This window comes from Hyalella azteca, unplaced genomic scaffold, assembly GCF_000764305.2.
Source record: "Hyalella azteca isolate HAZT.00-mixed unplaced genomic scaffold, Hazt_2.0.2 contig11372, whole genome shotgun sequence".
NCBI lineage: Eukaryota > Metazoa > Arthropoda > Malacostraca > Amphipoda > Hyalellidae > Hyalella > Hyalella azteca.
This window is the reverse complement of record NW_025941371.1, coordinates 27479-43686: the sequence shown is the minus strand read 5'-3', so window position 1 is coordinate 43686 and position 16208 is coordinate 27479. Positions and strand designations below refer to the sequence as shown.

Here is a 16208-nt window from a genome sequence, read left to right as displayed (position 1 = left end):
CATATCGCTCGACATGCGTGGTAGCAAAAAAATTAACTGGGGTTCGGGATGACTAAATTTGGGACAACGGGATTTGGCAAAACAAATTTTTCGAGTTTCAAGGATTATTTATACTAATGTTGGACTAGCCCGCTAGTATTTAACTGAAGTGAAGAGATGAATGCCAGTTATTTTTCGACTTGTAGGGCGTGAAATCCAACTTTTTTCAGTTTGTTTATGAACCACTGTTATTAGTCCAAAATGTGCAATAATATCACAGAAAGCAGGCCAATTTTCAAAGGTGCCTACAACAACAGCCTTCCATTATTTCCACTCACACCCTTCCTTCCTTCGCCCAAGATTTATATGTGTGACTTGGTCAGAGCACTCGGAGGGGAAAGGGGAAGCAATTAAGATTCTAAAAATGTTTCGGTGTATTCATGGATGTTTGATTTGTGGTAAACAGACATATCCAAATTAAAATGTTACAAACGAAATCTTGTGTTTTGTGGGAGCAAACAATACATAGCATAGCATTTAATGACCACAAGCTTTTATTACTTAAATTCCGAATTTCGGATTAAGTCACTACATTTTTTAATGAGAAAATATAACGCAAAACTGTCTTGGAAAATTATCCACGTTAGTGTAACATTGATCTTTCGAATAAACATGATTTGTGAAATGTCGATTTGGTTGATAGTAGGTGGTTATATATTTCATTTGACAATTTTTATATATGTGTGAATTTTTTATAGAATTTTGTTTCTAAATACTTTTGTAGAAATGATTGAAGTAAATAAAGCACTGTATAACTGATTTAACGTGATAGTAATACGTGTAGTTTGCTCTCTTGTCGAATGAGGAAGATTAAGTAAAGTTATACCGCCTGACTGTGACCGACTGTGGCCCGACTCTGAAGTCTTTTTCTCTCTGAGTCACCACGTCCCAAATCCAAATTACAAACTGTTGACATCGAAGATTAAGTGCGCCGCGTGTGTCTCTGACAAACATTGTTAGAGCTTACATTTTACAATATCAGTATATTGTGGCTGCCGGTGCCCGGTGGTGCGTATGTGTTAGTATTGCTTACTAAATGCTTAGTTACATGTATTATATTTTGATTATATATGTGTAACTATGTAAATTTTCGTCGTGTTTGAATGCTTTTTGTTGTACCTAGCCTATCTGCTTTTATTTTACCTAGGTACTTCTGATTTGAGGAGTGAACATTGCATCCGAACGAATTCAAACATGGCGCAGTATGATCTTACAAATAAACTTACTCCATACTTGGATCGTCATTTGGTATTTCCCTTGATGGAATTCTTGTCCGTAAGGGGGGTAAGTTTTACTTTAGAATCTATTGAGTAATCAGAACAATCTTGTATAGTTTTTTTTCTTATGTTATTATAATTTTAAAGTAAGGTAATATAATTTTAGACTTTGAATGGTGTCTGGTGAGTCCTGACTCCTGAGTCAGTGAGTGGTGACCACTGACTAGGTACTGACTAAGATAGGAAGTTTCCTACTATAGGGACATAGGGTAAACACGGTATATTCCGACATCGTGGGTAATTCCGTCACCTCTCTAGTTTTTCCTTTATACTAAGCTTTGTTTTAGTTCCATGCGATATTGATGGTTGAAATGGTGACGTCATACATTTGCGCGTCGACGGTCGAACTACTGCCAAAACACTAGGTCTTGGCCATCTAGTGGGAAAATATTGAAAGTCCTATTTTTGTCTGAAATATCGCGGCTCTAATATCATATAATTTCAGTAGGTATGAAATCTTGCGGCTCGAATGTCATAAATTTTTGTTTGATTAAAAAATCGCGGTTTGCACTTCGCAAACATGTCATTTCATAAAATTTTCAACTTCCGCAATCCGCATTGCTTTACCGTTTCCGCCAAAAATATCTTGCAGAAAAACATAAACATCGTAATGTAAACAAATAAACAAAACGTTTGTTGAAGATCACGCATAGTTGCGGTCATGTCAAAGCGGTCAAGTCTGACCGCTTTGACATGACAGTATGGAATTCTGTATAGGTAATATATTATCATGTTAACATAATAAAATGTATCGAAAACTTACCACCTTACACCTTCCACCAAAGTGACAATTGATACTCATTACACTGAGCTCGTCAGATCAAAAACTGCGGACACCCGGACAGCCGCGCTTCCTTTATCTTGCTTGCGTGTGGTTCAAAAACCGATAAAAAGTCGGCGACTCTTCCCAAATGCAAACACTAGTCGTGTATGCGTATCGAGAAATTTTTTGTAATGAATATGTTCCAAAATAAAATAAAAATTACGTCATCTTTCGCAGAAAGTTCTCACGATTTCATCCATACCCACAAAGTTCTCGAATCCACACGAAATGATGGGATAAACTGCTAAACTTTCACGGCGTATGGCAACATTGTGTTGACTGTTGACATTAGACAAGACGGGGTCAGACACCTTTTTTTGGTCTTGTGAAGTTCGATTTCACAATAATTAGACTTGATCCACATTCCATACTGACATTTAAATGATGGAAATTTGTTTCAAATTATAAATATCAATTAATACGCATCCAGACATACATTTTTTCATGTTTTTTGTCTATTTTGTCAATATTGTCTATACCTATAATTAACTTCACCTCAGATTCTAAATGATTTCGTCTGCCATCCCGCGTTTTCGAACGTTTTGTGTCTTTTAGAAAATTTTCGTCGTTTAACATGGGAAACTATTTCATTATATAAAACATAGAGCACGTACCGTATAGTGCATCAATAATACAAATTAATTTAATAAAAATTAATTTTTAATTTAAAAAATATAATCAGATTTTTAATTCAACATTTTTCTAATAGAATTTAATTCTACAGCTTGTACCATCTAGTGTATTAAATAATAAAATTTGATTTAGTAAATTTTAATTAATTTTTTAATTTAATTTAATTCTACAGCTTCAACCGGTAAAAATGAGCATCATAGGAATCAAAGTAAAATTGTCATTTATACATCACAAATTGAGTGACAATGGATGGATTTGATAAGTATTTTATTAATCCTGTTTATATGTAAGAACGGAAATGACGCTTCTATTTCAGAATGATAATGGAAATGTTCCTACTATTTCAGAAACTTTTCTTGAATACACTTGCAAAAACTAAAGTTCTGCAATCAATGAGGTCTTCGATAATGACAAAATTGTTCAATTTGAAATTTTTAGCTATACGAGTGAGACCGTCAAATTCGTCATTCGTCAATCATCATAGAAGCTGTAAGCAAAAATTCGTTTTTGATGTAAAAGAATGTTTTTCAATTAAAAGAAATGCAATACTTGATTTTTGGAAATACGATGCTAAAATTAATGATCCGTATTAGAATTCAATAGACGTTATGATTTCAGAATTATCTTCAAAAAGTTTGTTTTTGTTCGTTTGATCAGAAGTTTTTGTTCGTTTGATCAGAAGTTTTCGTTCGTTTGATCAGAAGTTTTCGTTCGTTTGATCAGAAGTTTTCGTTCGTTTGATCAGAAGTTTTCGTTCGTTTGATCAGAAGTTTTCATTCGTTTGATCATAAACTACATAATTATTCATTCTCTTGCACTAAGTATACGAATAATTAGTTGGACTCCGTTACTACCACATAAGCTTGATATAAGCTTTTTGTCCTTTTGATAAACAGAGTTCATTTAGGTTCTATTGACCGTAATAGCCTAATAGGTCGAACGATGCTACATATTTGCGGCCATTTAATGATTGGTTAATGGCGTTGACTCTTGATACCCATACTATTGTACAAATATTGTGGTAGACACATCATAAAGACGTTTCAATGCAAAGATTCTTATTTAAAGGATAATAAATTGATTCGTAATTATTTACTTCCACCTATAGATATAAATGAACATCATTCAATATATTTTAATTGCTTCTCATGAATTTGCATTAAAATATTTATTTTGAAATCAACCATGTCAGAGTAACGAAATAATTTGTTCACGTTTTAGGCTTCCGAAAATATTTCAAACCTCTATCAAAAATATCATAATTAATCATTCTCTTGCATTGAGCATATGAACGTTATGCCTTGTGCTGCCGCATCCGCGATCGTCATTCGTTTCTGTCAGTTGCATGCTGGGAGCTTACTTTCGTTGTTCTATGTAGTCTTGCTCCGATGAATTGCGTGTTTATTGTGTGCATCAAGGAAAAGTTCTTTGCTGTCACATTAAGAGACAAATCTTTAACGAACTAGTACTTTTTATAATTTTAATTGTTGAGTGCAAGCTGCCCTTAGGCAACAAAACTTACGTAATGCATACGTTTTTTTATAGTTTTTCATTTCTCGATGCGTCCTTAATGTGTCGGAATATACCGCGTTTACCCTACCCTTCCTAGGGAGTAGGGACAAACTCATAAATTTATCATAAAGTGATAAATTTTCAATACACTTGGAAATAGGCTAGCTAGTGTTTTTGGGAACAAGATTCCAACTCTGCCAGACTAAATAGGCCTACCTATAAAATACATAATACAAACTTTGGCATGGTTATGACAAATATAAGAGAATGTCAAAAAATACACCAGAAAATACACAAAAAGCTTGCAAACCAGGAACACTGAACAGGTAAAGCGACCCTGGTTGCGGACAGAGTAAAAGTGGCTGGCGGAGATATGTCTCCGTAAATTGCTTATTCTAGCAAGTGTTGCCATATGGTCATTCATTTTGCACTAGGGTAAACGCGGTATATTCCGACACATTGAGGACGCATCGAGAAATGAAAAACTATAAAAAAATAACCGTATGCATTACTCAAGTTCTGTTTGCTTTATGTGACTTGCAAAACACCGTACTACGCGCCAGCAACAATGAAATGTCACAAAATGTTGCCATATTTATTTAAAAGCCTTAGAATGCAAACCTACCAAATCCCTATATTCTGACGCTGTGTGTGGCAATATTCGGTACGTGGAGAGGGGTACTCCGTCCGCGCTTCAAATTCTACTGATACGTAATGCTGTCATCCACGTGTTTGAATTCTGTTTGCTGTGTGAGCTGTATTGGAATACAACACGGCTTTGAATTAGAACACTAATGAATATTGAACACTACTTAATTACGCTTTTAATTAACAAATATTAAGCTTTTAATTAAGCAAATTTTAATTTTTGTACTCAGCTTGGAACGATCTGTGTGTGTCCAATTCAAGTTGTGACGGAATTAGTTTTCATGTGTCTAAATCCATTTCTCAACTTAATCATCTATTAATTTATTTACCACTTGAAATCAGCGACTACAAGTATACTTAAAGGATTCCTAATATATTCACAGACGTATTTAAAAGTCTCAAACCATAATATTCTTCCTATACAAACAGTTATTCACTTTTTGGTAGAGCAAGGTCAACTGTCAGATTTGACACATTTTTCGATGATCTCACTGGGTAGCGTGCATTGTCTCTCTTTGGATCTCAATATTTTCCTGCTAGATGGCCAAGACCTAGTGTTTTGGCAGTTGTTTGACGCGCAAATGTATGACGTCACCATTTCAACCATCAACGAACGCATGGAACTAAAACAAAGCTTAATATAAAGGAAAAACTAGAGAGGTGACGGAATTACCCACGATGTCGGAATATACCACGTTAACCCTAAATACCTATAAAATACATAATACAAACTTTGGCACGGTTATGACAAATATAAGAGAATCTCAAAAAATACACCAGAAAATACACAAAAAGCTTACAAACTAGGAACACTGAACAGGTAAAGCGACCCTGGTTGCGGACAGAGTAAAAGTGGCCGGCGGAGATACGTCTCCGTAAATTGCTTATTCTAGCAAGTGTTGCCATATGGGCATTTTGCACTACATAATCTCTAAATTAATGAGCTGCGGCTACAACACCCATTCCCATGACCCTTTCCTCATTTATTTAGTAAATAATTAGAAAAATTCCCCATTTTCACCTGCAGTTTTCAAATATCAATCTTTAATCAATCATTTTTATTCAAAATTATAAGAAAATTCTGCCCAATATTCCAAGTTGGAATTTGCAATCTCACTGCTAATTGTGCTTCTTTGGTCAGCAATTAGATCAGAGGTAGGGTAAACGCGGTATATTCCGACACATTAAGGACGCATCGAGAAATGAAAATCTATAAAAAATAACCGTATGCGTTACTCGAGTTCTGTTTGCTTTACGTGACTCTCAAAACACCGTACTACGTGCCAGCAACAATGAAACGTCACAAAATGTCGCCTTATTTATTTAAAAGCCTTTAGAATGCGAACCTACAAAATCCCTATATTCCGACACTGTGTGACTATATTTGGCACGTGGTGAGACGTATTCCGACCACGCTTCAAATTGTACTAATCCGTAATTCCGACATCCACGTGTTTGAATTCCGATCACTGTTTGAGCTGTATTGGAATACGATACGGCTTTGAATTAGAACACTATTGAATATTGAGCACTACTTAATTAGGCTTTTAATTAACAGTTATTGAGCTTTTAATTAAGAAAATTTTAATTTTTGCACACAGCTTGGAACGAGCTGTGTGTGTCCAATTCAAGTTGTGTTTGAATTAGTTTTTATGTGTCTAAATGCGTTTCTCAACTTAATCATCTATTAATTTATTTACCACTTGATATCAGCAAATACAAGTATACTTGAAGGATTCCTAATATATTCACAGACGTATTTAAAAGTCTCAAACCATAATATTCTTTCTACACAAACAGTTTATCACTATTTGGTAGAACAAGGTCAACTGTCAACTTTGACACATTTTTCGATGATCTCATTGGGTGGCATGCACCGTCTCTCTTTGGATCTCAACATTTTCTCACTTGATGGCCCAGGCCTAGTGTTTTGGCAGTAGTTTGACGCGCAAATGTATGACGTCACTATTTCAACCATCAATGAATGCATGGAACTAAAACAAAGCTTAATATAAAGGAAAAACTAGAGGTGTCGGAATTACCCACGATGTCGGAATATACCGCATTTACCCTAACTCATCTAGTGGGAAAGCTCTGGTGGATGCTCAAAAGATAGATATATTCTATGCTTGCATTGTGTCAGCTGTGCTAACAGAAAGGTTTTCTGATTGAAAGATTAATGAAACATGCTATCAATTCTTCCTAAATAAATATCTTTACATTGTTGTTGGAGTAGTGTGTTTGAGAAGCCTGGTAAAAAGTAATATATTAGAGAAATCTAATCACATATCCATGATTCTTCTTGTGTTGAATATTACCTGGGCCTGTAAATTTATTCTTCAGGGGCAAATTAGAAAGCATTGCATAACTGGGAAGAAAGGATTGGATCATAAATTGAACTTTGATTTTTAAATTGTAATTTATTGATTGAATATTAGAGGTGAAAAATTGTTATCTTTATTTATTTATGTGTAAAATGTTTGTTTGTAGAAGTCTTTCTATAAAAAGCATACCTTGATTATATTCTTACTGTTTTTGCATAATATTGGTGCAAGATATATAATTTTTTGACATTAAATTCAATTCACTAGATTGATGAATATATAGGTTTATTAGATGAATATTAACCATTAATACTAATTCAGATCTTAATTATGCTCTAATTTTGCAGATTTACAATGAAACTGACTTGCAACGCACAAAGTTGGATTTGCTATCCAACACAAACATGGTGGATTTTGCTATGGACATCCAGGCTTCTCTGTATCCTGACCAACCTCCAAGCACTGAGCTCACTGAAAAGAGGTCTCGTGTTGTGGCCGAGTTGAAGAGACTGCAGGTTGGTAGACTTGCCCTTTGACAAGCATTGTGTAGGTATATATTAAGATGGAGACCATTTCTTTGTATGTTATAATAATGACAAATTTATGATTATGATGTGGATGTTCCTTTTTGGCAGTTAAAATTTTTTAACTACGGTACCTTGGATTTTATTTAGAGAAGTGTTCAGTAAATTTTTATGTTAACACCATGTGACTTCACATTTTTTAAAATGGTTAAATTGAAAAAATGGTGATTGTTCATGGATTAGGCTTTTAACCCTTAAGCTACCAGCTTTCTTGCGAGTGCAAAATACTACATTGTATGTGTATCTATACCACATTGATGAAATTTATTCATTGAAAAAATCTCACAGGTGACAAAAACCTCCACCTGACTCATGATGTCAAGTTCACAGGGTGTGTTAAAGGAGTCTAAATGGTATTTGAGGAACTACGTAAAAAAAATTTACAAGTTTACATTTCATTGTTATGCCTTGAACCTTAGATGCTCAGCACATCTCAGAAATTTTTTCAATTTCAGACTGAATCTGCACAAATTTTTGACATTTTTGCTGATCCAGAAGTTCAGAAGCAAGTTCAATCATCACGGGACTACAAAACTCTTGTGAATTATTTGCAGGAAAATCACAAGGTTAGTGTTGCTATTTGTAAATTTTATTTTTTTTAATAACTGTTAATACTGTTAGAAAATTTGTGCTCTTGTCTTGGCAATAGTCTTTTCTTCTGCATGGAACCTAATTTTGTATTGGAACATGTGAAAAACTTCCACAAATATTGTCAGGGCCGAATATATCCACCAGTAAAGTCATGGCCTTATTCATTGTTGTATGAGCTGCATTGCAATTCAACTGTCAAAGAAAATTTGCACTTGATGATGTTTTTTTTTTTCAAAATTTTCTTTGTTTTGATTATAAATCCTCATTTTATTATTAAATTTTTCATAGAGGTTAACAGCTTGAAATTGTGAGTTTTGAGGCATTCTTGATTCCAAATCTCGTGTTATGGATGAAATTCAAGCAAACTTGCCAAGCCATTAGGTTTCTTACTGCCAATACTTCACAACTGAAGATTGAAGTTTCCAGCATTTTAGCCCAAATTTAATTTTTAGTTTAATCTAGGTGATGTAAAAGTTTTATAATGATGCAGCAATTTCTAATTTTCCTTCATTAAAATTCTTTTATCGACAATGTCTTTAATTTGATGCATCAAAAAAAGTATAGTAAAATACTTATGTTGCCTAATAATCCCCAAAAATGCCTTTAATTTGATCAAAGCAGACTCATTTATGTTCATTGAATTTCTACAACACCAAAACAGAATAATTTTTTTACTTCATCATAAAAATGAAATGAATTGATTTTTATGTTAATTTGATTGAACTCTTGATTTGAGTCAACTCCCGTTAAGCTATTATCTATACCTATATATGTTTTCAACAATTTTATAATTCACGATAGAGTAACTACTGAACCTTGAAAAACAGTCATGTTATCCTTGAGAGAACTATGATGAAAGTCACGATTAATTATTATCAACAGTCAATACTTGACAATGAAACCTAATTGTGCTTTTCTTTGCTAACTAGTTCAAGCCTGAGATGCTGGATGTTGTCTTCAAGTATGCAAAGTTCCAGTATGAATGCGGCAACTACAGTGCCACCGCTGACTACATGTACCTCTTCAGGTGCCTCGTCCCCCCTACTGACAAGGTGAGACTGCCTCTAGCTACTAACACCTCATTCAACTCTATGGTAATATTGTTAATTAATTTGGACGTTATGTGCTTCTTTCCTGTCATAAATATTAGAAAAAAAGTAATCTAAAGTAATTGATTTTATAGTGTCGTACAGTGTTAATATCAAGTCATCTACAGAATGTAAATTGTGCCCTTAGTACCATCATTTTGCAGATAGTACATTATCATTTTATTGCGTGATTTGAGGAATTTAAACACACTATCTGCACATAATGATGTCCTGGTCAGTTTGCCATCAGTATATGGTCATGATAGATTAACTACTGCACCGTGAAGAACAGTCAAGTTATTCCTTCCTGAGAGAACTATGATGACAGTCAGAGCTGGGCAGCGCTACTTGGAAATGTAGCGGCGCTACCGCTACCGCTACATGCTCTAAATGTAGCGGGCGCTACCGCTACACCCACTAGATTGTAACAGGCGCTACCGCTACCGCTACAGTAAAATGTAGCGCGCTACATTAGCCGCTACAATGGCCAAAATTATTGGAAATCTCTAAATATTTATTGTTCTGCTATTGGGATTTACTCAAAAACATTTAATTTAACATTTTCAAAACATATCAATGCATTTTTATTGCAATTAATCTAACCGAACTATAGTACGGGTTAGATACAGTAAATAAAAGTTAGTTATTTTTATGTTTTTTCTTCCCTACATGGATGTCTACTTTAATCTACCAATCTAAAAAATTATCCACATATACACATAAAAAATCTGTCTTTTATTTGTATATATATGTATGAGAATTATCTTTGAGATAGGTAGATTAAACTAGACATCCATGTAGGGAAGGTAAAACATAAAGAATAACTGTGTAAAAATAACTGTAAGCAATCTGAAACATGAAAAAATACCTGTAAATAGTAACTGGTAACAACTTAACCGGCTACCCAAAGTCTGTGCGTGCTATAATTTTTGCGTAAGACAATTTTAAAAATATATATATGAACATTTTTTAACAATATATACAAAGATTTATTTGAATTAAATCTGTATATATATATATAGATCATTACTCTCGTTAATTACAAAGTGTTTGCACTCGTTTGAAAGCTACAAACGAGACGCGTTCAACAAAGCTACTACCATAGATGTACATGCAATACTTTTTTGTGTAATGCAGTGGTGAACTTTTATAAAATGATCATTTTATATCACTATTTACAAATAAATGTTATTTATATGTCATTATTTAGGTTAATTGCAAAGTGTTTGCACTCGTTTGAAAGCTACAAACAAGACGCGTTTAACAAAGCTACTACCATGGATGTTCATGCAATAGTTTTTGCGTAATGCAGTTGTAAAGTTATGTAAAATGAATATTATTTATATATTTATATAAAAAAAGTCCCATTTATAGCCTATTATTCACGTTAAATTAAACATAAATAGGTCTAAAGACGCGTGCTGGTACCTTGAATGCAAATAATTGGCAATGGGAAAGCTTGGGCTACAATATCAAGACTTTTTGGGCATATTCTTCTGTTTTCAATGAATTTTACTTTATATGGCTCCCCTGAACTATTTAAAAATCCGAAAAACGCCATCTTAAAAAAATTCTAACTCCAAAAGTTTTCAAGCTACGGCAATGAGAGACATACATTTCGATTTGTAAAAACAATACCTAGCGACTCTAGACGCCTTTTTTTAATATGTGCATGGTTTGACTTATATATGGGAGGGGGATGAAGGTGGGGGGTAAAAATGTGAAAAAATGTGAAGAACGCGAAAAAAAACGAGGAAAATGAAAAACGGAGGCTCTACAGTCGCTAGATAATGTTGTTATAAATCGAATTATATGTGTCTCGACATTGTAGCATGTGATTTGCAAAAGTTATAAACTTTTTTAGAGTACCCCTTATTTGCCGTTTTCTATTAATTCCACGTTTTCTTTTGTAGCGGGCGTTACCGCTACCGCTACATTGCCCTAAATGTAGAGCCGCTACCGCTACTGAAAATGTAGCGGCCGCTACATGTAGCGCGCTACTGCCCACCTCTGATGACAGTCACGCATTAACTATTATCAACTGACAAATCATTATTTGTTAAATAACATTTATGTGGATCAACCAAAGTAATTGTTAGGGAAATTTTAGTGTCCAAAACAAAATATTTTGTAAATGTACCAATGCACCAACTAATTAGAGCAGCTGTCTCTTAAAAATATTCTATTATAATCCCTGGCCAGTTAAATTCTTGTGTTATTATATTTCAATTTTCCTGCTCCCACAAATGTTAACTACTGTTCCTTCTATTAGTGGATAGAGGAGTATTAGTTCAAGTTCCTATTGACTGATGTACCAGTTGGTGATAAGATTCTTGAGCTTACCATGCACAATTAATTACATCAACAAATGCCATTCCACTAGCTGATCCACTAGGTTGGTGATAGTGCCTGAAAAACACAAGATTTGCACGGAGAAATTGAAACCGGCACTCCAGTCAAAGTAGTTGGGTGTCCTCCACATTTCTAGTGAAGTATGCAGTCTGCCTGATAGTCATCATTGCATCTATTCTTATTCTTCTGAGATTTGGCGCCATCTGTTGAGGTTCTGCAAAGCTGTTGCCCAATAAATGCACTTTGTTGATAATTCTTCTTTTTGTATTGTGACATTAACGATCTGATGTTCTTATGATCTGCTGTGACATCAACTATATTTTATATAAGGCGTCAGCTACAGCAACTCCTTGACCTTAGCCTAGAAAACTTCTCAGAGTAGACATTAATCGAATTCTGTGTAAATTAACTTTTGATGTTTCTTTATTAGTATATAGTGTTTACTGAGAGTATATTTTTTCAATGAATTTCTAGTACTGAGTTTGATGCATTACAAAATTTTTGAGGTTGATGGTTGAAATTATTTGCTAATTTGTGTCTACGAAGAATTCAGTGATTGAGTATATTTAGTTGTTAGAATTCAGTTATTCAATTTGTGACTTCATGCTGTTAACCTGAACGATTATGACCTCAATTTGAACATCATAATTGCAGGTTTTGCTTTGAATGGCTTGTTATTGAGATCTTAACGTTATAATATTTATTTTCCAGAACTACCTGAGCTCTCTTTGGGGCAAGTTGGCCACAGAAATCCTGACCCAGGACTGGGAGAACGCCCTGGATGACCTGAACCGCCTAAAAGAGGTGCTGGACTCTGGGGTGACCACCAGCACGCCCCTGCAGGCGCTGCAGCAGCGCACCTGGCTCATCCATTGGTCTCTATTCGTTTTCTTTAACCATACCAAAGGTAAAGATTTTATTATCTTGCAGAAAAAAAACACTTCAAGATGCTCAAAAACTCAGCAATTTGATTGTAATGAAACATCTTTAAGACAATTTCGATTTTCAAAATGCTCCTGAACTTTTTTCGCCCTAAATCCTCAAAGCTTTGCGTTTCGTGATAAATTGTTCATTAATTATATGTTAAATTAGACGTTTCATAATTTCCAGAAAAATTGAGCTCTGCAACAGGAATTCTTTCAATTAATGACTGTCGCACAGGAATTCTTTTAATTAGTGCCTGTCGCACAGGAATTCTTTTAATTAGTGCCTGTCGCACATGAATTCTTGTAATTAGTGACTGTCGCACAGGGATTCTTGTAATTAGTGACTGTCGCACAGGAATTCTTTTAATTAGTGTCTGTCGCACATGAATTCTTGTAATTAGTGACTGTCGCACAGGGATTCTTTTAATTAGTGTCTGTCGCACATGAATTCTTGTAATTAGTGACTGTCGCACATGAATTCTTGTAATTAGTGCCTGTCGCACAGGAATTCTTTCAATTAATGACTGTCGCACTGGAATTCTTGTAATTAATGACTGTCTCATGACAGGACGCGAGCTGATCATCGAGATGTTGCTGTACCAGACGCAGTACCTCAACGCCATCCAGACGATGTGCCCGCACGTGCTGCGCTACCTCGCCACCGCCGTCGTCATCAACAAGTCCAGCCGCCGACAGGCGCTCAGGGTCAGACTTGGTCAAGTCCATTGCCTTATCCTTAGTCCATTGCCTTATCCTTAGTACATTGCCATATCCTTAGTCCATTGCCATATCCTTAGTACATTGCCTTATATTTGCTGGATGGTGGGTAGTGGTGCAGGTGGTGGGTAGTGGTGCAGGTGGTGGGTAGTGGTGCAGGTGGTGGGTAGTGGTGCAGGTGGTAGGTAGTGGTGCAGGTGGTGGGTAGTGAGGCAGATGGTTGGTAAATGATTTATAAAGGCCTTGCTTACAGCAAGATATTTTATAGCCAGTTAGTTAGGCATTACCTTGGTTGGTACTAGCTACCTACGTAATAAATAGCACCGTAAGAAGACAGCTTCTTATATATTTCAATACCTACTGTATTGGCATATATACTTCAAGTTTATAAGACTCGCTAATTATTTGGGCACCTGCAAGTTGATTAGCTTGACTTTATATTTGGTTCCCACATCTTAGTGATGATCATCGTTAACAATCGTCATTTCCTGTTACATGTCGAGGTAATCGCTTCTCTTCATTCGCTTTCTAACTTTCATTACAACTGTTAATTGGCTAATTATCAAAACATCTTATAAATTTGAAAATGTATTTTAACTTGTGGAATTCGCCTAATTTTGACGCCACGCTTTATTGTATTCATTTGTTTAAAATTTTTATGGAGTGTGATGAAACAAAGAGTGGCCTAAATTGTATTCTCCAGTTTGCCAGGCTAAATTACTTTTATATTCATCATGCCATGTCTATATTTATTGATTCGCTTCGCATAATTTTGGCCTTACAATTTAATGATGCAGCTTATATTCCGTTAGTATTTCCAATAAAGCTGCTTGAAGGCATTTGCCGTTGAATATTTTAATTTTTGCGGCAGGATTTGGTGAAAGTGATCCAGCAAGAAAACTACAACTACAGTGACCCCATCACTGAGTTCCTGGCTAGTCTCTACGTGGACTTTGATTTTGATGCGGCTCAGGAAAAACTGCAGCTTTGTGCTGATGTTCTAAAGAACGACTTCTTCTTGGTGGCTTGCATGAAGGACTTCATTGACAATGCTCGCCTCATGATCTTCGAGCTCTTCTGCAGGATCCATCAATGCATCAGCATCAAGTGAGTTCGGATTAAGTCTTTCTCGATATTGCATAGTGTCTTGAAAGTTCATTTACTGTTGATATTTGGTTTCATTTTCACTCTAGTTCTAAAACATAAATGACGACATAATATCATGGTCTCCTCGTGCTTATTGCATTGTGAAAATTTTATGTTGTGCTAATGTATCATAGTCTCGGCTAACGCTTGTCCACTGGAGCTTACTGCGCGTTATTGTGATCAGGAAGAGGAAGTTGTTACCTCTCTCTTATGCTCTATCCTGAATGTTCAAAGTTGGAGTTAGGTTGACTGCTTCGTTTTTTTGGCTCTTCTTACAAAATAATTTATTTGATAAGGTTCTACACGTCCAACTCATTCTGAAGACTATGTCTCATCCATGTTATTGTAATTGTACTGCTATCGTACTATTGTGATGCTACTGCTGTCTGATTCTTTGATATTACTGTAAATGTCATCGTATTTATTGAACTTAGCTGCAACTGTCAGCACTTCTATCTTCCTAGTGCTTCCATTCCTAGTTTTCCTATCGCTACCTTTTCGTTCATAGTTCCCTCTCAGCTCTATAAATTATAGTGTCATATTGTCCTGCTGCAAATATTGTTCGACAGGCGTAGGGTTGAACGAGGACAAGTTAGTCAAGCTCTAATGAGAATAATTTGCTTTTGTTGTAACGATGTTGAGCAATCACTGTTAACTTCAGGAACTAGTTCCTGGACTCAGATGCTTCGCCTTCTTTCTAGGTTGAAATACGTTCGGTTAGGTTAGGTTATTGTAGCAGCATAGCTCTGTTATCGCTAACACTTGCATTGTTGTTCAGCATGTTGGCGGAGAAGCTGAACATGACACCGCCGGATGCGGAACGCTGGATTGTCGACCTCATCAGGCAGGCCAAGCTTGACGCCAAGATAGACTCCCAACAGGTTGGCTGATAGAGTACCTATAATTTTGGTGGAGAACTAAGGCAAATGCAAATATTTATGCTGTACAAGGCTGCCAAATTCCCTACATATATAGGCTGCCAAGGCTAAATCTTTTATTGGGACACCATCCCTAGGTTATATAAGTTTGGCAAGCGTGTTCATTAACTAGTTTTAATGGACGAGCTAAACCTCGTACGAAATTGATGTGTTTTAAAAAAGTTGATGTGCTGATATTTAAATTATTTTTAGGGTCACGTCGTGATGGGGACGCAAGCCATCTCGCCGTACCAGCAGCTGATTGAAAAGACCAAGAACCTGAGCTTCCGCACGCAAATGTTGGCCATGAATATCGAGAAGAAAGCCAACACCGCTCGTTCTAACGAGGTGGTATTCAAAGTAGGAGGGTAGAACGGTCTGGTTTGATTGTTTACGCCCTAGTGAATATTCTGTAGTTACAACAGCAACACATGTATTTTCGAACTCAATTCACGCGTATTGACCTACTGATTCATTCTTTTCTCTTCACAGGCATACAGTGACATGCACTGATGACTTCTGACCGTGTTCTATGTTGCACTGCCAATAAAAGGGGTCATTTCTCTGATTTTGTTTCAATTTCCTACTAAATGAAAATGAAATAAGGCTGTCAATGCGCAAATTTATTTCA

General features: G+C 35.6%; 1 protein-coding gene across 4 annotated transcripts; it reads left to right on the top strand.

Annotated features, from left to right (window-relative positions):
• The first annotated feature begins 946 nt into the window (after positions 1 to 946).
• Positions 947 to 16142, top strand: LOC108666175 (eukaryotic translation initiation factor 3 subunit E-B). Of its 4 annotated transcripts, XM_018152996.2 has the most exons (11): positions 947 to 1057; positions 1187 to 1323; positions 7604 to 7771; positions 8296 to 8406; positions 9361 to 9483; positions 12583 to 12778; positions 13366 to 13502; positions 14386 to 14621; positions 15439 to 15541; positions 15791 to 15925; positions 16070 to 16142. In XM_018152996.2, exons 1-11 carry the CDS (start codon positions 1054 to 1056, stop codon positions 16088 to 16090), a joined length of 1371 nt encoding a protein of 456 aa, XP_018008485.1. In that variant the 5' UTR covers positions 947 to 1053; the 3' UTR covers positions 16091 to 16142. The 4 variants fall into 4 exon arrangements, with proteins under 4 accessions (XP_018008485.1, XP_018008486.1, XP_047738764.1 ...); XM_018152997.2 differs by having other exon boundaries at positions 948 to 1047; positions 15791 to 16142; XM_047882808.1 differs by having other exon boundaries at positions 948 to 1051; positions 15791 to 16142.
• Positions 16143 to 16208: the final 66 nt, after the last annotated feature.